General features: G+C 48.9%; 1 protein-coding gene across 2 annotated transcripts in view; it reads right to left on the reverse strand.

The window, feature by feature from the left end:
* The window catches only part of C11H17orf67 (chromosome 11 C17orf67 homolog), a 29,302-nt gene extending 19,493 nt beyond the window's left edge, over nucleotides 1-9,809 (reverse strand). Inside the window, exons 1-2 of one of the 2 annotated variants that reach the window (XM_069602538.1) lie at nucleotides 8,652-9,809; nucleotides 7,637-7,737 (exon numbers count right to left, since the gene is read on the reverse strand). In XM_069602538.1, the coding sequence (XP_069458639.1) occupies nucleotides 7,637-7,737; nucleotides 8,652-8,706 (156 nt within the window). In that variant the 5' untranslated portion in view covers nucleotides 8,707-9,809. The remainder of the gene's footprint in view (nucleotides 1-7,636; nucleotides 7,738-8,651) is intronic. The other variant, XM_069602537.1, reaches the window with a different exon arrangement.
* Between the last annotated feature and the right edge of the window lie 12,234 nt (nucleotides 9,810-22,043).

Genomic DNA, 22,043 nt, shown 5'->3' on the forward strand with positions numbered 1-22,043 from the left:
TTAAGAACTGACTCTCACTGCTCTGTTGAGAACAGAAGCCGAGGGGTCCAGAAAGGATGTGGCTCGGTCCACTCTAAGCACTCGGGTGGTGGCAGGGGAGGCTGAGAAGCGGTCAGATGCTGGATTTCAGGCTCACACAACTAGGAGGAGGTGGCCAGCCCCTTACCCCAAGGGGGAAGGCAAGGGCAGGGAGCAGTTAGGTCTGAGCTGCTGGCTAGATATTCTAGTGCAAACAGCCCAGCAGACAGTTGTATGAGGGAGCTCGTGCAGAGAGCCCAGGCTGGACTTAGGAGTGTGCAGAGGTGATATTTCAACTAGGGGACTATAAGAGGCAGAGAGCAGAGCCCTGGAATGCTCCAATGCTTAAAGGATTGTCGAGGGCTAAGAACCCAGCAAAGGAGACTGTGGCTGAGCAGCAGAAACCACAGAGCAGAGAGAGAAGCCAGGGGCCAGGTGTCCTGGAAAACAGGAATCCACTCAAGCAGAGAGCCCAGAGGGAAGCAAGAGGGATCCCTGTGTCGAAACAAAACAAGCGCCGGCTTGCTCCCAGTCCCCAGGATGCTGGGAGTAGATGCTAAGGGCTGCCCCTCCAGGACAGCACTTCTCCACTTAGATGTGCCCCTGGGGCCCCCAGCCTGAGGCTCAGGTCCGCCCTCATGTGTGGGGAGGAGCCTGAGGCTCTGCGTGTCTGGTGGGCTTCCAAGCGAAGCCCACCAGCCGGGCTGGGGACCACTTTTGGAGTTCTGAGAGTTCAGCCCCCAAACCCTGACCATCAGCAGAAGTGCAGTCGCAACTGCTGACACACTCCAGGGAAAGCGCAGGACTATCTTTCTCCAGCTTCTGCCCTTGCACCCCAAGCCCAGCCCTTCTGTCCACACAGCCCTGTCCCCCTCCGCTTCTCAGGCTGTTTCTCCTATCTGAGCATCTGGAGACTTCTAGCATGATGTCTTCATAACCTTCAGTCCTAAATCCTAGAGCCGAGTAAGTGAACTCAGCGAACACCCAGATGTCCCCAGAGGGGTTGTCCCCACGTGAATCCTAGCCCTCTAAGAGGGCCTGTCGCCTTCCTCTGACATCTAGAACCCAATTCCCCCGCTTCTCCGAAGATCTGGGGGCCGCGTTTCCCCATCACTCCAGCTTCCAGATCCGAGTGAGTCCCTCCCCGTTTCCTCAGCCACCTTCAGCCTGCACAGCACACACCTGCCCTCTGTCACTCCCCCAGAGAAACACTAACACGAGGTTGCTACGTAGAGCAGACTTTTCTGACGGGGTGAGGGCCACAGAGGGTGGTCACAGAGCAGAAAACGAGTTCAAACTCAACGCCAAGGCCATAAAATGAACGTGTCGGCTATTTCCCGCCACGAGAGCTCTGTCAGAGGTGGGCCTCTCTGACCTCCCCACCCAGCCCACCCCGACCCTCTCCCCATCCCCGCCTCTGGGGCTTCCACCCCTTCCTCCCTGGCTGCCTCCAGACACTCAGAACACTTCCGGCTTCCTTCCCCAGAGCTGGTCTCTTCCTCTTTCGCTCGGTCCTCACCTTCCTCCATCAAGGGTGCCAGCAAGGTGTTCCCACTCCTCTGAGGCAGAAGCCAGACCTCCTCACAAGGAGGGCCCCCAGTGATCTTTTCAAAGGCGTTATTCTGTCCTTCCCACCACACAGTCAGGACAGAGCGGCTGTTGCCGTGAGTCAGCAGGATACAGGCCGTCAAAGCAGTCCAGCCCCCGGGATGTGTGGGCAAAGCTTGTCTGAACCTGCTTCCAAAACACCTACCATCCCACAGAAGCCAACACCTGCCAATATTTGAGCCTAGTGTCAAGAATATAAACATTGCTTCATAGACGCTTCTGAGGAGAGATGACTATAAATCTGCCCATTTGCTTTCATTTTGAATTCTTGATCCCTCCCCAAAGCACCATCCATTTCCTCTCATCAGTGGCCTCTCTTCTCTCTGAAAGGGTTTTCTTATGCACAGTCAGATGGGAGAAACAAAATGAAATAACCCACCGGCCATCTCGGTAATTTTGAGCACATGAGTCTCCACGCTCAGCTCCCAAGGACAGACCCATGCTGCTCATCTCTCCCAGCCCACCTGTCCATCTCCAGGTTACATAACATGTCCAAAAACGTAATATCCCACGTTCTGTGGATAATGGGACCTGAAGGCCAGAGTTCAAGAGGCTGTGTCCTGAGCCTCTAAGTGGCTCCTGCACGCCAGCTTAACCCCCCCAGCTTCAAACTCCTTGTGGCTCCCACCCAGTACAGAATGAAAGTCCACTCCACTAGGACAGCCAGCGCCTCCCAACCTGGCCCCGAGAGGATCTTCCATGCTCATCACCTATCATCCCATGTATCCTAGACACTCAAGGTCAAAAGAGAGGAAACTGGAATCCAGACTGTCTGAAAAAACATTATCCTGCAATGCCTTTTCCAAAACACACACACACACCCTCATGCACACACACACTCACAGACCTACACTTCCTCATACACAAACAGTCATACACAAGCCCTCACACACACACATGCATAGTTATACACACACACACACACTCATGCACACACACACTCACAGACCTACACTTCCTCATACACATACAGTCATACACAAACCTTCACACACACACACCCATAGTTATACACACACATACCTTCACGCATACATACCCTCACATACCCTCACATTTATATCCTATACACACAGCCATACACAAATGCTCACACACACACGTATAGTCACACACACACCTTCATATATACACACCCTCAAGTACATATATATCCTATACACACACAGTCATACACAAACTCTCTCACACACACACACAATATCTGCCACCCTGAACACACAGAACCGTGTCTCCATCCCTAACAAAGGAGCATGTAGGTAAATCGTCTGCACAAAGAAAGAAGGAGGGTAGAAAGTGGTCTCGGCAAAAGGTAAAGAGCCACGAGGTGTGGTTTACGCAGCCAGAGGTGCATCTCATGGCCCCTGGTGACCTGCTGACAAACAGAGGTCACTGCACCCAGGACTCACATTCAACAGCGATGCAGGTTAAGACGGTGGTGACGTCCACCAGTTGCCCAGCTAAAAGGGGTGAATCGAAACGATAAGGCAACTAACTATAGCACAAGGAACTATATTCAATATCCTGTGATAAACCATAATGGAAAGTAGCACAGAAAGAAGAATATATATATGTATGTATGTAGGTATATATAACTGACTCACTTTGCTGTTCAGCACAAATCAACATTGTAAATCAACTATACTTCAACTAAAAAATACTGTAATTTTTTAAAAGGGCTGAGTTGCCCCTTTTTATACAACAGGTGGTCGGTCTTGCTCACCTTGCCCTCAGTAAACCCCTTGAAAGGAAAAGTCAGCAGCGAGACACAGAGGGGACCAAGGTGGAGACACAGGGGGGACCACGTCAGGCAGCGTGCGCAGGAGGCCGGGCACCTGGCAGCAGGGACAGCTCGAGGGCGCCTGGCGTTTGAGGGAGACCCCTACACAAGCCCCTCCAGGGGCTCCAGACAAGCCCCTCTGGTCCTTGCCAAGTCCAGGTCTGGCTGTGGGCTCTTCCTGTCAGTCGCTGACTGGCACCAAGAACATGGTCGCCCTGACGCTCTCTCCAGATTCTAGATTAGGAAGCCTGGGACGAACATTGTAGCCAGACTCTGGGCCAAACTCTGCATTTTACAGAGACAACTGCTACTCCAGGAAAAGGAAAGGACTCACCCCGAGTGGAAAGGCCATAGTCCAGAATGAGTCTGTACAGAACATAGCTTGGAATCACACTGTGGGGCGCTCTCGTCCCGCCTCGCCCACCCACACACTGTCTGCAAACTCCACATCCTTCAAGCTTCAGCTCAGTGGAGCCTCTTCCAGGAAGCCTTCCCAGCCTCCCTCCTCTTTCAGGTCAGAGCTCGAGGCCCTCTCCTCAGACCCTGTGTGCCAGATAACCTCATTAGATAACTGGAGTCAGGCTGGACGGCTCTGGTTCTTCCTTATCCATACCACAGACACATGCTTCTCAAGTGAAAGAAGAATGTCTAGTCTTCGGCCTCAGGTCCGGTGCTTGGCAGGGCACGGCGGACGTAGAGTGAAATTCGGAACCCATCTTGGGAAGCATGGAGACCTCTCTGCTCGACCACTCAACCCTCTCACACGCTCTCTCTCTCACCTGCCTCTAAGCAACTAAAACACCTACTCTCCAGACCACTCAGCTCAACCCTCAACTGCTTTCTAAACGTGCTCCCCACTGTTACCCGTGGCAGGCCTCCCCGGAGAAGGCCCGGGCTGGTGGTTCTGGGCTTCAGCTGCACACTGATGCCATCTGGGGGGGCCTCTACCCACTCCCCGATGTCACACCTCGGGCCACCCATCCCTGAGGGGTCCCAGGTGGCATATTTTTAACCTCCCTATTTGATTCCAGCACCTAGCCAAGGTGAAGAAACACGCTCCTAAGGAAAAGAAAAATGTGATTCTGGAAACTGTGTTGGTTCAGCCAGGACCGTGCGTGGGTGGAGGTAGTTGTGAGTGACAGTGCGAGAGACACACACAGCGAAAGAGGAAGAGGTTGTTCAGTTCTGTAGACAGGCTTCCTCACCCCCGGCGCTATTACAGCTCGGGCCAGATGAGTTTTGTTGCGGGAGCTTCTCTGTGCACTGTAGGATATTTAGCAGCGGTCTGGGCCTTAACCTGTTAGATGCCAAGAGTAAACCCTTCCCACAGCAGCTGCGACAACCCAAGAAGTCTCCAGACATCGGCAAATGACCCTGAGGCAGGGGAACAAAATCACCCCTATGTGAGAGCTACGGGTGCAAACTACGTACTAACTGTTTTGTTGCATATTTATAGGTCACAACAAGCACTTTTCTAAATTTGACTGAGTGGCTAAGGACTCTAGACACAGGTCAGTGTCTTGGTGAGGGACGCACAGGACTGCACCACACACAGGATGCGTAGGAAGTGGTGGGTGAGTCGAGACAGAATCACAGAAACTAGATTAGGCAAGTTCAAGGAGTTAAGATGAGTCAGTGGCGCGTGCGTGCATGCTAAGTCACTGCTGTCGTGTCCAGCTCTTTGCAATCCTATGGACTATAGCCCGCCAGACTCCTCTGTCCAAGGAATTCTCCAGGCAAGGATACTGAAGTGGGTCGCCATGCCCTGCTCCAGGCGATCTTCCCGACCCAGGGATCGACACCAGTCGTTTATATTTCCTGCACTGAAAGGCAAGTTTGTAATCACTAGCGCCCCCTGGGAAGCCCGAGTCGGTGGTCAAACCTAAGAAAGACGACCAAATTAACAAAACCCCAAAGCCAGATATTCCAGAAAATAGCAAAGCCGGAGGCAAGCGGAGGATTGTCACAGATGAAGGCTGATGATGACCAGGAGCTGGGAAGAGGGAAACAGTCAGAGAAGGAGCTCTGGGGCATTCTGGGCGTGGAAGAACCACAACAGGCCGTGTCTCAGGACAGAATCGCGCACGGTGCGTTGCTGGCCCAGGCGGAGGAAGGAAGCTGGAGGCAGGAAGCGGAGCCTAGCGCCCCGCCCGCCTGCTGCCGAAACCGCCTCCAGTCGGCACAGGGCCGCCCTCCCGCAATCAGAGCTCAGGGCAGATGCCGGCGGAGAAACCACTGGGCCCGCTCCGGAGCCGAGCACAGCCTATCTCCCGGGCACCTGTGGGGGCCTTGAACCAGCCCTGTGACCAGCCTCCCCCAGCCTCCGGGGCCCACGAGGAAGAGCCTCTGGAACGGCCCCTCCAGACAGCACCCCCAAAGCACAAAGAACCAGCTGGGGCCCTCCAGGGACCCTGGAGCCAGGCACCCTGCTCACCCTCCACCCTTCCCCTTCCCAAGCCCTATCCCCTGCGCCCACGTGGCCCCCTGCCTGGTACCGCCCTATCCCCTCACATTCCTCCTGAGCCCCTAGGGGTCTTCTGCTTATGCCCACCTCTGAGCGCCGGCAGACTCGGACTTCAGTCCCGGACCTCTTCTAAACGCTGTGCCCAAAGCCCGAGTCTGCACTCCCCCACTCAGATCATCCTCTGACTGTCCTCCGCTGAACCGAGAAGTCCAGGGTCCCCGCACCCTCCCTGCTCCCGCGTCTGCCCCCGCCAGCCCCGTCCCCCTGCACTCAGAGACTCCAGCCGCCTCTGGCTTCTCCCACCAAAAAGAACAAAGCCACATCCACCCTTCCCAGTCTGAAGCCCTCGCTTGGTTTCTAAGCGACTCTGGGAAACAGCGCTTTGCTGGCTTCTCTGTGTCTCCCACCTGCGGGGAGCAGAAACCCGGAGGACCGTCTGCAGCCTTGCTGCACCTCGTCCCTGGTACTTAGTACTCAGAGGAGTCTTACTGCTTGCTGAGTACTCTCTTAAGTGCCTTAGTATGAATTACCTTCTTCTGTTCTCACAAAGGAGCTGCTTTACGCTATTGTTTATAACAATGATATCATAGCAATATAAGTAGTACTATTTGTTACCCTCTTTTCACAGTTGAGAATATTGAATCGAGAGTACTGAGAAACGTGAGGGGACATCTTCAAAGTTCCATAGTTGGAAAATGGGGAGATTCACACTCAGACGGTTTCCCCACAGCCACCACTGCTCGGCCGGGCTCGGGAATGAGAGCCTTTTTTAAAGGGATTAATCCAGCGGCCCACTCGATTCCGCAGGGAGCGAAGCCAGTGCTGCTGCAGATCCTCGGGGCTTTGTCGCAGAGACACAGTGAACAGAGGTGAGTGTGGGGCTTGGCTGGAGTGGACACAGGGTGGGGACCAGCCTGGACCGCAGAGACAGCTTCACAGACATGCTGACTCTGCCGGGATCGCTGCTGCTTACCTTCACCTGTTGTTTAGTTGCTAAGTCGGGTCCAATTCTTTGCGACCCAATGGGACTGTAGTCCACCAGGCTCCTCCGTTCATGGGATTCTCCAGGCAAGAATACTGGAGTGGGTTGCCATTTCCTTCTCCAGGGGATCTTCCCAACCCAGGGATGGAACCAATGTCTCCTGCCTTGACAGGCGGATTCTTTACCACTGGGAAGCTGAGTGGGAATGTCAGCACTTCGGTCATGGGAAGGCGAGACAAGCCAGGGTGGCAGGGTCTTGTAGCACCCAGCACAAGTCACAAAATAAAGGCAGGAGAGGGGCTCCTGGTTCAGAAAAACTGGGCGGACACCAGGATCCTACAGGGCTGAGCCGAGGCCCCAGCCTGAAATCAGAGGCATGGGGCGAGCGCAGAAGCTGGTGGCAGCAGGGCAGAGATTCTGCCTTGCCCAGAATAGAGCATCGTCACTGGTCTGGGATGCTGGGCCAGCCTGCCTGGGGCCCAAGGCAAGAGGGAGAAGACCGGATTGACACCAGCCTCGGGGCACAGCTCCCGAGCCTCCCGTTCAGAGGAGCCACCCAACAGCCCACTTGGGATCCTGGACCCCCAGCGGGGGCTGCACTGTTTCCATTTAAAGCGTGTGTGAACAGCAGGGGAGTGGGGCTGGCGCCTCTGGGAGAGAACGGTGTGAGAAGAAGGTGATCACCCTGCACCTGAGGCTCTAGAGTCTCCATCTAATGTCCTGAACAAGCACTCCAGCCACCTCCCTCTCCCTTCAAACAGCCCAGAGCCTGCCTGGAACTCACCCGCATGGGCTCATCGGGGAATCCGGGTTTGCTCGGCCTGTCCTGGCGCCGGGATCTCAGGAGCTGCTTGGCCTGCTTTTCCGTCAGAATGGGAGAGGCCCCTGAAAAAGTCAGGAAGGACCTCGGGGACTCTCAGGCACCCCCATCCACGCGCCATCGCGCCGTCCAAGGCCAAGCATTTGCAAGTCCAATTTGGGTCCGCACACAAAAGTTCTTTCACAGAGACCTGTCTCAGAGGGCTTGGCTTTCCCAAAGGCTCAGAGAGGAATTTTTAATTGCCCCTAAGATGGCTAAGGCTGCATAACTAAGACGTATTTACCTACTGCGATGACCCAGTCCTCTAAAAGTGGCCATTACTTTAATGGATATGTTTCTTTAAACACATTTCCTTCAGGTTCCTGATCAGTGTGTTTCTTATCCCTCAGGGTTGCTTTGGTGAGATTCTTTCAAAGCCTCAACACACTAAATCAAGTTTAAATTGTTACTAGAAGGTTCCCCCATGACAAGAAGATTATGTTAAACTTGGGAAGCACCCACGATCCCTCAAAACAGATATTATAATTAAAGTAAATCAAATTTTGATAATCACACACAAACTCTAAAAGATATTATCATAATAAAAGTATATCAAGGGAATTCCCTGGTGGTTCAGTGGTTAGGACTTCCACTTTTACTGCAGGGAACTCCAGGTTCAATCCCTGGTCGGGGAACTAAGATCCCACAAGCCAGGCAGCACAGCACCCGCCCCCCAAAAAAGGTGAAAAAAATGTATGTCAAATTTTAAGATTGATCAGCATTTTTGAGAATTAGTATTCTAATACATTTAAAGATTAAAAAAAAATTTATCCCTTATGATAGCAATTCTGGGAGCCCACTCTTAAGGAAAAAAGAGCATTGACTTATTATGTATTAGATATTATTTGAAATTCTGAAAAAAATACTTTAAAAATATAAAATAGATTTATTCCAGTTTATCTTGTCAGCATAGAAATAGGTTTCGGGAGTTAATGCTCACCTGAGAAGAAAATCAGCAAGGTGAGAGACAGCGCAAGCACAAAGAACCCCTTCATCCTGCTGGGCCCTCTCTGCCTGTCGCAGAATGAATCCCCCCACAGAGAGCCAGCCTACTTGAAGGAAGCCACATCCGGCCCAAACGCTGTGTGTTCTTTGACTCACAGCGCTCACAGGATGATGCAAAACTCATCTGACTCGAAGTTTTTATTATGATCACCAAAATATTTTCCTCTGAATTCCTATAAATTTTCGTCCTGAGGAAGGAAATTATCCCTCTGTCAGATGCCTTTCAGAGCTTGAATTTGACAGAGCAACACGCAACAACCATTTCATTTAAACAGATACATAGACATCTTGGAGTGGCTTGTGTTTATCTGTAGCTTCTGTTCATGTTCCTATTGTTTCACTGAGGTTGAATCATCTCTTACATTTGCATATTTTATGACATGTTTCCAAAGCCCATTCACCAATCTAATTTGACCTCCCCAATAATTTCAGAGGTCGGCATGGAAATTAACCAGGAGCCTGATAAGGGGAAAATTTTTTTCAGCTGACTTTGGAGCCAGATAGACCAGGGTTCATGCCCGGGGTTTATGTCTTTCTAGCATTGTAACCTTCTATCAGTCACTTGCCCTCTCTCCTTTTTTAAAAGCGCGTTTTGTTATTGGTAGCTGTGCTGGGCTTTCCTTTTCTCCGTGCGGGCTTCTCACTGCAGTGACAGCCGTGGGGTCTCTTGCTGCAGAGCGTGCGCTCTAGGTGAGAGAGCTTCAGTAGCTGCCACTCGCAGGCTGGGCTCAGTAGTTGTATGTGTGGGGGAGAAGGAGGGGATCTCGTTGCTCTGCAGCATGTGGGATCTTCCAGGACTCACATTCGAACCGTGTCCCCTGCATTGGCAGGCAGATTCTTAACCGATGGACCACCAGGGAAGTCCTCACCTACCCTTTCTGAACTTCAGTTTCTTCGCCTGAACAAAAGAAATAACAATACCTACCACGTAGGGAATGAGCTGCATAGCTCATCTTCTTTTTATAAACAAGGAAGTGAGGTTCAGAGAGGTGAAATAATGTCCAAGTTCACACGTTACGCAGAAGTCCAGCCAAATTCTTCTGCCTTTAAAGCCCAGCACTCTTCCCATTATGCCCCCAGAAGGGCTCCGGCAATATGCTATCCATCCTACTATAAGCAGCCTCGCTCCATACTGAAGTATATTTTTTTAAAGATAATAAAATCTCAGTAAGCTAGTCCTTTTAAATCCAAATCACCAAATATATATTACATAAAATTTTTAAAATATTATAAAATACGTGTGTGGATGGTACTTGGCATTGATTGGGATAAAATTCTCAGTTCAGAGAAGGGATCTTATGTTTGTGTGGTTACTTTGCCCACTCAAAAGAAAACAGCCTCCTATCGGTAGTGGTCCAAGTTTATGCTAATTTGTGTAACTGATATTAAACCAAAGTGTTCTGCCCATTCTGTTGGTATAAAAATAGTCTGAACAGAGTATAAACAAAGGGAAAAAAACCCTGCATTGTTAGCAAAGTCACCTCGTATGTTAATTTGCTCAATATTGTATGTTTGGTTTTATGTACTCTGTTGCTATTAACATCCTTCTGTTTTCATACAGTTTTCAATAACTGTAATTATTGAGAAATTTTAGGAGCACTATTTTTGTCACACTAAACACCTTGGTTTTTTATGTGCATTGTCAAGCCTTTTATTCTTTTTATTCTTAGAGCAAACATTAGCTGCATTGTTATACCAAATAAATATCTTGGCCATCTCTGTGGGCCAAAAAAAAAAGTTTATACTTAGCTAGAAATTTCTATGTATCCAGTGTAAATTTACTATAAGTGAAAGTGAGTGAAGTCGCTCAGTCGTGTCCAACTCTTTGTGACCCCATGGTCTGTAGCCCACCAGGCTCCTCCATCCATGGGATTTTCCAGGCAAGAGTACTGGAGTGGGTTGCTATTTCCTTCTCCAGGGGATCTTCCCAACCCAGGGATCGAACCCAGGTCTCCCACATTGTAGGCAGATGCCTTACCGTCTGAGCCACCAGGGAAAAAGTATTTTTTAATTTGGCAACTATTTGCTTTATCAGCACTGACCAATAAAATCATAATGTGAGTCATAGATGCAAGCTACTAATACATAACTTACATTTTTTTTAGTAGCCACATTTTTATAGTAAAAAAAGATAATAATTTTTAATTATACTTAACATGAAATATCCAAAATATTATCTCAACAAGTAATCAAGATAAATAGTGAGATATTTCACATTCTTTTTTTTTTTTTGTACCACATATTTAACACTTGAACATTTCAAGTGCTCAGTAGCCACATGGGCCTGCTTTCTTCCATCTCTCTTGCCACCACCAGAATCTAAGCTACTATTACCTCTCACCCAGCTGCCTGTACCCATCTCCCAAGAGGTCTCCCAGCTTCCCTCCCTGTTTGCTTCAATCCATTCTCCATGTAGCAATAATGATAGTCTTCTTAAAACAGAAACACAAAATATAAATCGGGCCTCATCACTTCCCTGCTTAATAATCCTTCTTCACTGTCCCACTGTGCTCAGAACAGAATGAGAATCCCTACGATGCATTACAGGATGCTGTGTCATCGGGGACTGTGGTCCTTTCCAAACCCGGTCCAAGCACACACCTCCAGCTCATGCCAATCTAGCTACACTTCATTACTCCACAAGCCCTCTCCCACCCAGGACCTTTGCACACGCTCTGCTTCCCTGTTCCTGGATTTTTCTCAATCTCCAGGCGTCTGTTTGTAATTTCCCTTGCACAAGCAAGCACCAACCTATGTAATGAAGCTTCCCTGCCACGACTACAACTGTCCACCTCATAGCACTCCCTGTAAACAGGTAAATGTTGTCTTTGTTTACTTTTTAAAATCCGTCTCCTCCATTGGATTGTAAACTCTAAGTAAGCCTGGATTACTTTTCTAATTTAAAAAAAAAAAAAAAAAACAGAAAGAAGAGGGACCCTTGAGTGGACAGAAGTGCTACTGGAGAAAGGCTGTATCCCGCCCTGGGATACTGCTTCAAGGTCTCAGGTGAAAAGCCATCCGGGTGTGATACTGGCAGGTCATTCACATGCCTTTCAGGTGGGGCTCTGGGGATATCATCTCACAAAAGGGAACAATGGCAAAACTGAAAGAGCAAGATCGTCTTGGGAGTGTCATTCTGGTGGGGAGAATTTCCTTCTATTTGCCTATGATCATCTCCAGGGAAACTGGGAGCATCAGTTAGATGAGTCACCAGGGCTCACAGCAGAAGGCACAGTTCCCCCAAAATCCACAAGGTGGCAGAGTGGAGAGAAGAACCTGGGACAACCAAGGTCAGGGGAAGACACTCAAGGCCACCAAGGTTCACTATTCCATAAGCTGCCAACCACACCAGAGAATCCATGGGAGGTGGAGAGAGACGGCGCTGCAGTGCCTCAGACTGTTCTCCTACCTTTTAAACTGATCTGAAGGCCCTCATCAATCTGAGGCATGACAACATTTAAGAGTGGTTTCTCCAGTAGTCATCTATGGATGTGAGAGGTGGACCATAAAGAAAGCTGAGCGTCGAAGAAGGATGCTTTTGAACTGTGGTGCTGGAGAAGACTCTCGAGAGTCCCTTGGACTGCAGGAGATCCAACCAGTCAATCCTAAATCCTAAAGGAAATCAGTCCTGAATATTCATTGGAAGGACTGATGCTGAAGCTGAAGCTCCAATACTTTGGCCACCTGCTGCGAAGAACTGAGTCGTTGAAAACACCCTGATGGCAGGAAAAATTGGAGGCAGGAGGAGAAGGGGACGACAGAGGATGAGATGGTTGGATGGCATCACCGACTCAATGGACATGAGTTTGAGCAAGCTCTGGGAGCTGGTGATAGACAGGGAAGCCTGGCGTGCTGCAATCCATGGGGTCACAAAGAGTCAGACAGGACTGAGCGACTGAACTGACTGAAGAATATATAAAGGAAGAATAGGAAAAGGAAAGAGTTAGTCACTCAGTCGTGTCTGACTCTCTGCGACCCCATGAACTGTAGCCCTCCAGGCTCCTCTGTCCATGGGATTCTCCAGGCAAGAGTACTGGAGTGGGGTGCCATCTCCTCCTCCAGATCTTCCCAGCCCAGGGATTGAACCTGGGTCTCCCACATTGCAGGCAGATTCCTTACCATCTGAACCACCAGGGGAGCCCCAAAGGAAGGATACTACCACCCATATTCACAGCTGCTGCTGCTGCTGCGTCGCTTCAGTCGTGTCCAACTCTGGGCGAGCCCATAGACGGCAGCCCACCAGGCTCCCCCGTCTCTGGGATTCTCCAGGCAAGAACACTGGAGTGGGGTGCCATTGACCCCTGACATAATTGACATTTTCATTTGTATCGGTTTCCTATCTCTCTCTCTCTTTTTTAATAAGTTTGCATTGACTTATTTTGGGCTGTGCTGGGTCTTTGTTGCTCTATGGGCTTTCTCTAGCTGTGATGCGAGGGCTTCTCACCGTGGCTGCTTCTCTGGTTGCGGAGCCCAGGCTGTAGGGTGCATGGGCTTCAGGAGCAGCGGCTTCTGGGCTCTAGAGCACAGGCTAAATAGTTGCTCTGCGGCATGTGGGATCCTCCCGGGTCAGGGATCAATCGAACCTACGTCTCCTGCTTTGGCAGGCTGATTCCCCCACTGAGTCATCAGGGAAACCCTCCCATCTCTTTTAAAAAGAAATTCTTCAAAGTTTAAGGATCGGTGATGAAGCCAACATCCTCAAGCTCTCAACATAATCACACCGCATAGTGTTTCAATAGGGTAAGACAGTGATTTCAAATTCTGTGAGTTAAAGAAACTTCAGAAACAAGAGGACATCTTTCCTTTCTAACTACAGAAAGCTGCTGAACCGGCCCCAAGAGAATAATAATTCTCTTGTCCACATTCTTTAGGCCCAGAGCCAATTAAATAAATACTAACATTTCCTTTCATAGTTGTTTTCTTTTTAATTTCTCTTTTCTGTTTTCCTTTTTTTTTTTTTTTGCTCTTTCTTTTCCACTAGACTACAAACTCATGTACATAGGATTCTTGTACACTGTTCATAAAGTACCTCCATAAACTGCGTGTGTACCCACCCACATGTTAATTTACAGGCACACTACGTGAGATGTTCGGCGTGGGCTAGGTGGACTGAATTATTAGCATCAGGTTTTCACCATCGCCACTGCACATCTGTGCTCTTTACCATACGGCGCTGCAGTCCTGTCCCTTAACTTCAGGCCCGGCCGAGTGATGGGCTCTGGACAGTGGGAGGGTGGCAGACGTGGCACAAACAGAGGCAGGAAACGTATTTGTGTAGTTCCGTGTGCCCTCTTGCATTTTGCAGTCATTGCTGCAAAAAGAGCTTTCCCCAGACAGCTGCCGTCCTTCAAGCTTGGTCTCAGAATTAGTTCACATGGAAAGTGTCTCCACCGATGTGCAGCCGGCAGCAGACCCACCCAGCCCAGCCAGCCTTGCTCAGCTGCCCTCTAGCTACCACAGCCTGTAGCAGAGCCTCCCAATAATCTGCAGGCTCTTGAGACTGTGTGTGCTGTGCTTAGTTGCTCAGTCGTGTCCAACTATTTGTGAGCCATGGACTGTGGGCCGCCAGGCTCCTCCGTCCATAGGATTCTCCAGGCAAGAATACTGGAGTGGGTTGCCATGCCCTCCTCCAGGGGATCTTTCCAACCCAGGGATTGAACCCAGGTCTCCCTCATTGCAGACGCATTCTTTACCCACTGAGCCACCAGGAAATGATTGTTACTTCAAATCATGGAATTAGGGAGCGGGCTTCCCGGGTGGTGCTACTGGTAAAGAACTCACCCGCCAAAGCAGGAGACATAAGAGACGAGGGTTTGATCCCTGAGTCGGGAAGTTTGCACAAACGAGCTAGGAGCAGTTTGTTACGCAGCATTGCTCTGACAGCAGATAACTGATGCTGTTGTTATCCGGTCGCTAAGTCATGTCCAACCCTTTTCAACGCCATGGACTGTAGCACACCAGGCTCCTCTGTCCTTCACTATCTTCTGAAGTTTGCTCAAATTCATGTGCATTGCCTGAGTGATGCTATCCAACCTATCTTATCCTCTGCTGCCCTCTTCTCCTCCTGCCCTCCAATCTTTCCCAGCATCAGGGGCTTTTCCAATAAGTCAACTCTTCATATCAGATGGCCAGAGTACTGGAGCTTCAGCTTCAGCATCAGTCCTTCCAGTGAATATTCAGGGTTGATTTCCTTTTGGATTGACTGGTTTGATCTTGCCGTCTAAGGGACTCTCAAGAGTCTTCTGCAGCACCGCAACTTGAAAGCATCAATTCTTTCGTGCTCACCCTTCTTTACGGTCCAACTCTCACATCCATACATGACTACTGGAAAAATCATAGGTTTGACTGTAAGCACCTTTGTCAGAAAAGTAATGTCTCTGATTTTCAACATGCTGCCTAGGTTTGTCATAGCTTTCCTTCCAAGAAGCAATATCTTTCAATTTTGTGGCTGCAGTCACTGTCTGTAGAGATTTTGGAGCCCAGGGAAATAAAATTGGTCAGGGGTGTGATGGGATGGTCAGCATGTGCAAATCTGGGTGCTTTGAGGTCCAAGTTAATAATTGGGTGTGGCCAGAGCTTCATTCAAAAATGAATGAATACCTACTGTGTGGGCCGAGTGGTACAGCGGTCCCGACTGTGAGCTGTGGAGTCATCCATAGACCTGAGCTTGAATCCTGGCTCAGAAACACTGCCTGTGCTACGCTGAAGCTGTGTGACGCTGTACGCATTCCTGACTGTCCAAGTCACTGTCTGCTCACTATCTTAAAACAGGAATAGGGGATGGAGGTGGGAGAGGGGTTCAGGATGGGGAGCACATGTACACCCATGGCTGATCCATGTCAATGTATGGCAAAAACCACTACAATATTGTACAGTAACTAGCCTCCAATTAAATAAATTAATTTTTTTAAAAAAACAGGAATAATTATAATACAACTTACCTCTTAACATGTTTTAAGACTTTAAAGAGAAAGAATATGTCAAGAACTTGACAGATGTAACTAATACCTGGAAACCACTGTTATTACTGTTGTTATTATTATTCTTCCCCCTCCATGAAGTCACTGTTATTTATCTTTGTAAAACTTCCTCATTCTCAGACACGTGACAGAAAGGCTGTAAAAAAAAAAACTTAATGACCAAATGATGTCGAGATTAACCAAATACATATTAAATTAATTTTATATATTGTTGAAATAAAGTACATCTTTACTTAGAAAAGAAGATCTGGTTCCTTTTAAGCGGGAGCTGCTTTCCCCATCTCCTGCCTCTCCCCTGCTGTCTCTGCACCCCACGTCCTGGGTTTCTCTTCCCACAGCCTCAGGACTGCTGCGCAAACACACGCCTTCCTCTTTGAAGCAGCAATACAATGGCCTTGAACAGGACCCTTTCCAGGCGGGCTGTAAAATCTGCCCTGGGCCAGGACACTGGCTTCGACTTACATCTGCCCAGCAGGTAAGGACGGCCAAGGTCTCACCAGGTCCCTGGCTGACGGTGCCAGCGCCTCTCCAGCCTAACTAAACAGGAATGACCGCGGCCCTGGCAAAGGCAGGGGAATGTAAGACAATACAAATAAACACACGAGGGATGGCGCGTGGACTGACTGACTCGTGAAACCACCTCTAAGGCCTCTGTCATATTTCATTCAGGAAAAGGGCAACGCCTGGAACTAGAACAGAAAAGCTCCAATTCTCCTGGAGAAAAAAAATTACTGCAATATGTGCTGTTTTTCTCTGTGGGATTTCAGTTGGGATGACAAGCTTGAGGGCTAAAGAGACACTCTGGCTGTGGTTCTCAAATCTTAAGATGCCAAAGACTCACCAGGAGGGTCAGCAGACATCTGAGAAAGACTCTGATGTGGAAGATGAAGACGAAGCTACAGGAGAAAGCAACTTGGGGTAATCACAGACAAAAGAAAAGGAAACACACACGCAGAGTAGCCTTGGAGAGGTGGGAGAAAAATTTTGCTCCCAGGAGGTGTGAATAGGATGCTGTAGGAAAGGAACGTTCATTTTTAAAAAATCAACAGAAAAGTTCTTAGAAATTAAAAACTCAATAAAAAAGATTCAAGAATAAAGCTATGGAAGTCTTTTAGAATGTTTACAGAGAGGACTTTTATCCAACGGAGCTGTAAATTTATGTCCAAACAAAACTGCATTCAGATATTTCTAGGAGCTTTACTCATAACTGTCAAAACCTAGACGCTGCCAAGATGTCCTTCAGTAGGTTAAAGGGTAAATAAACTATAGTATCACATCCAGACAATTACTTAGCCCTAAATTTAAAGTGCTATTACTTAGCACTAAAAAAGAATAAGCTATCAAGACATGGAGGATGTATGGCAAAACCAATACAATATTGTAAAGTAATTAGTCTCCAATTAAAATACATTTAAAAAAAAGAAAAGACATGGAGGAAACTTAAATGCACATTACTACATGAAAGAAGCCAATTGAAAAGGCTACATATCCTTAGGATTCCAACTGTATTACAGTCTGGAAAAGGCAAAACTATGGAAACAGGGAAAGGATCAGTGGTTACCAGGGGTGAGGAACAGGCGGAACCCAGAGGATTTGTAGGGCAGTGAAACTGTCCTATGTTGGAACAATAATAATAGATACATGTCATCATACATTTGTCCAAACCCAGCGGATGCGCAGCACCAATGGTGAACTCTACTGCAAACTGCGGACTTTCAGTGATGATGCGGCGTCCAAGTAGGTTTATCGATTGTTGTAACAAATGCACCACTCTGGTGGGGGACGTTGATGATGAGGGAGGGTGTGCATGTGGGGCAACAGGGGATATAAGGGAATTTTCTGCACTTTCTGCTCCATTTTGCTGTGCATCTAAAACCGATCTAAAAAAATAAAGTCTATTTTAAAAAGAGAGAGAACGGTCTAGGAGGTCCAACATCCAGATAACAGAAGTTTCAAAAAAACACAGACAGTAAAGAGGAGGAAATCAACAAAGTAATTCCAACACTGAAGGACATGAGCTTCCAGACTGAAAGCGCCAGGCAAATCTGGCAAAACAGATGAAAACAGACGCATGCCAAGGCACATCTTTGTGAAATTTCAGAACACTGAAGAAAAAGAGAGGATTCTACAAGCTTCAGGAAAGCAAAAACAAGTCACATTCTAGGGATCACGAATAACATCAGACATCTAATGGTGTGGGTTAGCTGTGTAGTCCTGTCCAGTTCTTTGCAACCCCATGGACTGTAGCCCACCAGGCTCCTCTGTCCATGGAATTCTCCAGGCAAGAATACTAGAGTGGGTAGCCATTCCCTTCTCCAGGGGATCTTCCCAACCCAGGTATTGAACCGGTGTCTTCTGCTCTGGCAGGTGGATTCTTTACCTCCTGAGACGCCAGGGAGGCCCATCAGCAACACTCAGACATCTCTACAGCAACGCTGAAAGAAAGCAGAAATGGAGCACTGTCTTCAGTGGCGTGAAGGAAAATTTCTCCAACTTTGAATTGTACATGCAGATAAACAATCAGGTATAGAAGGCGGAATAAAGACATTTGTAGACATACAAGCACTCAAAAATATGCTTCCATGTACCTTTGCTCTCAAACCTACTGAAGGATGTGCTCCACAAACCACAGAGAACTCGCCAAGAAAGGGGAAGTCACAGGACCCAGGAAGCAGAAGATGCAGACAGGAGGGCAGTGAGGAGGATCCCAAGATGACCTCTGTGTTCTGACATGGAGGACAGGCCGTCCAGGTTGGCATCATGATATGGAGACACACTGAGGACAGGCAGCAGTAAGCCTGGGACAGACCATCTGTATCTTGTTTATCTTAATGACCATGCGTATTGCCTGGATCAGCTAAAGATATGCATTCCTCCCTGAGCAGCATTCTACCGGACCTTTTTCTAAGACCTTGGAGGAAGTCTTACAGAGCTGAGAAGCAAAACTAGAAAGCATCCCCTTCCCCAGCCATATTTTTCCAGATATTCAAACTACAGCCCGGCCCAGCTGACCCCCATGGGGATGAACAATCTTCCCAAGCCCACCCCCACTGATTTCTCCAGGTGGGATCTTCTCAGGGAGGAAACTGAGCCCAGATTCTGTCAGGACCCAGCTCAGTGTATCTTGTCGTCCTGGGAGCCCTCACGTATTACTGGCTTCACTGCTACTTCCTGACAGGGCCAGGCTTGGGCTTAAATAAAAGTATATTGTGTAGAGACACTTTCAGGAAGGGTAAAACTATAAAGAAAAGCAAGGAATGGAGAACACAAAAAACAGGATGACAGTTTCCTGATGGGGGAGGAGGCATAGCCATCAGGTGGGCACAGGAAAGGCTCTTAATGTTCCATACAGTAACCTACATGGCGGGTATACATGTGCTTATTATTTTTTTAACTGTGCGTATGGTTTATAAAAATCCTTTGTATGTGTGATATATACATTTCACAATTTAAACCAAACAAAAGTTTGGATAAATAAATAAAAGAATTATCTGGGGAGCTTGTTAAGAGGGTAGACTCCTAACTCCAGTACAATTCTGATCCAGGGATCTGATGACCTGGGAACCCACATTTTTAGATGATGCCAATGGAGGTGATTAAAGATCACACCTTGGGTTTCCCTGGAGGTCTGCTGGTTAAGAATCCACCTCACAATTCAAGGGACGCCGATTCGATCTTTGATCCAGGAAGATCCCACATGCCACAGGGCAACTGAGTCCGTGTGCCACAGGTACTGAAGCCTGCGTGCCCCGGAGCTTGTGCTCCACAACAAGAAGCCACTGAGCCACCAGGGGAGCCGCTTTGATCATTTGGATTGATGCTAACTTCAATACCAGACCACCTGACCCGCCTCTTGAGAAACCTGTATGCAGGTCAGGAAGCAACAGTTAGAACTGGACATGGAACAACAGACTGGTTCCAAATAGGAAAAGGAGTACGTCAAGGCTGTATATTGTCACCCTGCTTATTTAACTTCTATGCAGAGTACATCATGAGAAAGCCTGGGCTGGATGAAGCACAAGATTGGAATCAAGATCACTGGAATCAAGATTGCCGGGAGAAATATCAATAACCTCAGATATGCAGATGGCACCACTCTTATGGCAGAAAGTGAAGAGGAACTAAAGAGCCTCTTGATGAAAGTGAAAGAGGAGAGCGAAAAAGTTGGCTTAAAGCTCAACATTCAGAAAACAAAGATCATGGCATCTGGTCCCATCACTTCATGGCAAGTAGATGGGGAAACACAGTGGAAACAGTGGCTGACTTTATTTTGGGGGGCTTCAAAATCACTGCAGATGGTGATTGCAGCCATGAAATTAAAAGACGCTTACTCCTTGGAAGGAAAGTTATGACCAACCTAGACAGCAAGTTAAAAAGCAGAGGCATTACTTTGCCAACAAAGGTCCGTCTAGTCAAGACTATGGTTTTTCCAGTTGTCATGTATGGATGTGAGAGTTGGACTATGAAGAAAGCTGAGCACTGAAGACTTGATGCTTTTGAACTGTTGGAGAAGATTCTTGAGAGTCCCTTGGACAGCAAGGAGATCCAACCAGTCCATCCTAAAGGAGATCAGTCCTGGGTGTTCATTGGAAGGACTGATGTTGAAGCTGAAACTCCAGTACTTTGGCCACCTGATGCGAAGAGCTGACTCTTTGGAAAAGACCCTGATGCTGGGAAAGATTGCGGGCAGGAGGAGAAGGGGACGACAGAGGATGAGATGGTTGGATGGCATCACCGACTCAATGGACATGAGTTTGGGTGGCCTCTGGGAGTTGGTGATGGACAGGGAGGCCTGGCATGCTGCAGTTCATGGGCTCGCAAAGAGACGGACACGACTGAGTGACTGAACTGAACTTCAGTGATGAAGTTAAGGTGATATCAGTCCCAACACTGAGTTATGACATCAAGCATATTTCTCAACCTCTCCTTACCTTGGCTTTCCTCACCTTTAAAATGGGCATGATAAGTTCAGCATGGCCCCTGCTAAGTGCAAAGATGGAAGCTAAGGTGCTGTAAGTCATTAAAAAAAAGGCTACCAAATTCTCCTTGTTAGGCAAATTTCAACAGTCCCGGAACTCCAAGAGAGCTGGAGCTCCTCGCACAGTGCTTGGCACATAGAGAGCCCACAGCCAGTGTGCGTCTAATAAGCAACTAGTAAGAGCGCAGGCAACAGCCACCAATTTTTGACTTGGATTGTTCCCTTCAATCAGTACATAGCACACTCAAAACTGCCAGTTTTCTCCCTTTCTGTGTTCAAAAAACCAGGTTCCACCTTCTTTTGATAGTGAGGAGGGGTGAGGCTATAGGTCATAGAAAAATGTATACTGTGTAAATAAATCATTCATGCCAGAGCTCCCTGTGATCACAGGCTGCTGCCGCTGCTAAGTCGCTTCAGTCGTGTCCGACTCCATGAGATCCCATAGACGGCAGCCCACCAGGCTCCCCCGTCCCTGGGATTCTCCAGGCAAGAACACTGGAGTGGGTTGCCATGTCCTTCTCCAATGCATGAAAGTGAAAAGTGAAAGTGAAGTCTCTCATTTCGTGTCCGACTCGTAGAGACCCCATGGACTGCAGCCCACCAGGCTGCAGTTCAAGTTCAAGTTCAAGTTTAGTCGCTCAGTCGTGTCCGAATCGCAGCGCGCCAGGCCTCCCTGTCTATCACCAACTCCTGGAGTTCACTCAGACTCATGTCCATTGAGTCGGTGATGCCATCCAGCCATCTCATCCTCTGTCGTCCCCTACTCCTCCTGCCCCCAATCCCTCCCAGCATCAGAGTCTTTTCCAATGAGTCAACTCTTCACATGAGGTGGCCAAAGTACTGGAGCTTCAGCTTTAGCATCATTCCTTCCAAAGAAATCCCAGGGCTGATCTTCAGAATGGACTGGTTGGATCTCCTTGCAGTCCAAGGGACTCTCACGAGTCTTCTCCAACACCACAGTTCAAAAGCATCAATTCTTCGGCGCTCAGCCTTCTTCACAGTCCAACTCTCCGATCCATACATGACCGCAGGAAAAACCATATCCTTTGGAAGCCTCTAAAGCCCCTCTACTGTTCCTCCGCCCACTGTCCTCCCGAAGCCCCGCCCACGGGCCCGCCCTCAATCTAGCCCGGCCCCGCCCGGGAGGCCCCTCCCTGTCCACGAGGCCCCGCCCCGTCAGGCCCCGCGGCCTCGCGGTCACATCTCACACCTTCTCGCAGCCCCCGCGCTCCTGCCGAGGCCCCGTCCCCCGCCCACCCCCGATCTAACCCCTCCCCTTGTCGAGGCCCCGCCCCATCAGGCCCGGCGGCCTCGCGGTCGCGTCTCACACCTCCTCGCAGCCCCGGCGCTCCCGCCGAGGCCCCGCCCC

Source organism: Ovis canadensis, chromosome 11 (genome assembly GCF_042477335.2).
Source record: "Ovis canadensis isolate MfBH-ARS-UI-01 breed Bighorn chromosome 11, ARS-UI_OviCan_v2, whole genome shotgun sequence".
NCBI classification, from domain to species: Eukaryota; Metazoa; Chordata; class Mammalia; order Artiodactyla; family Bovidae; genus Ovis; species Ovis canadensis.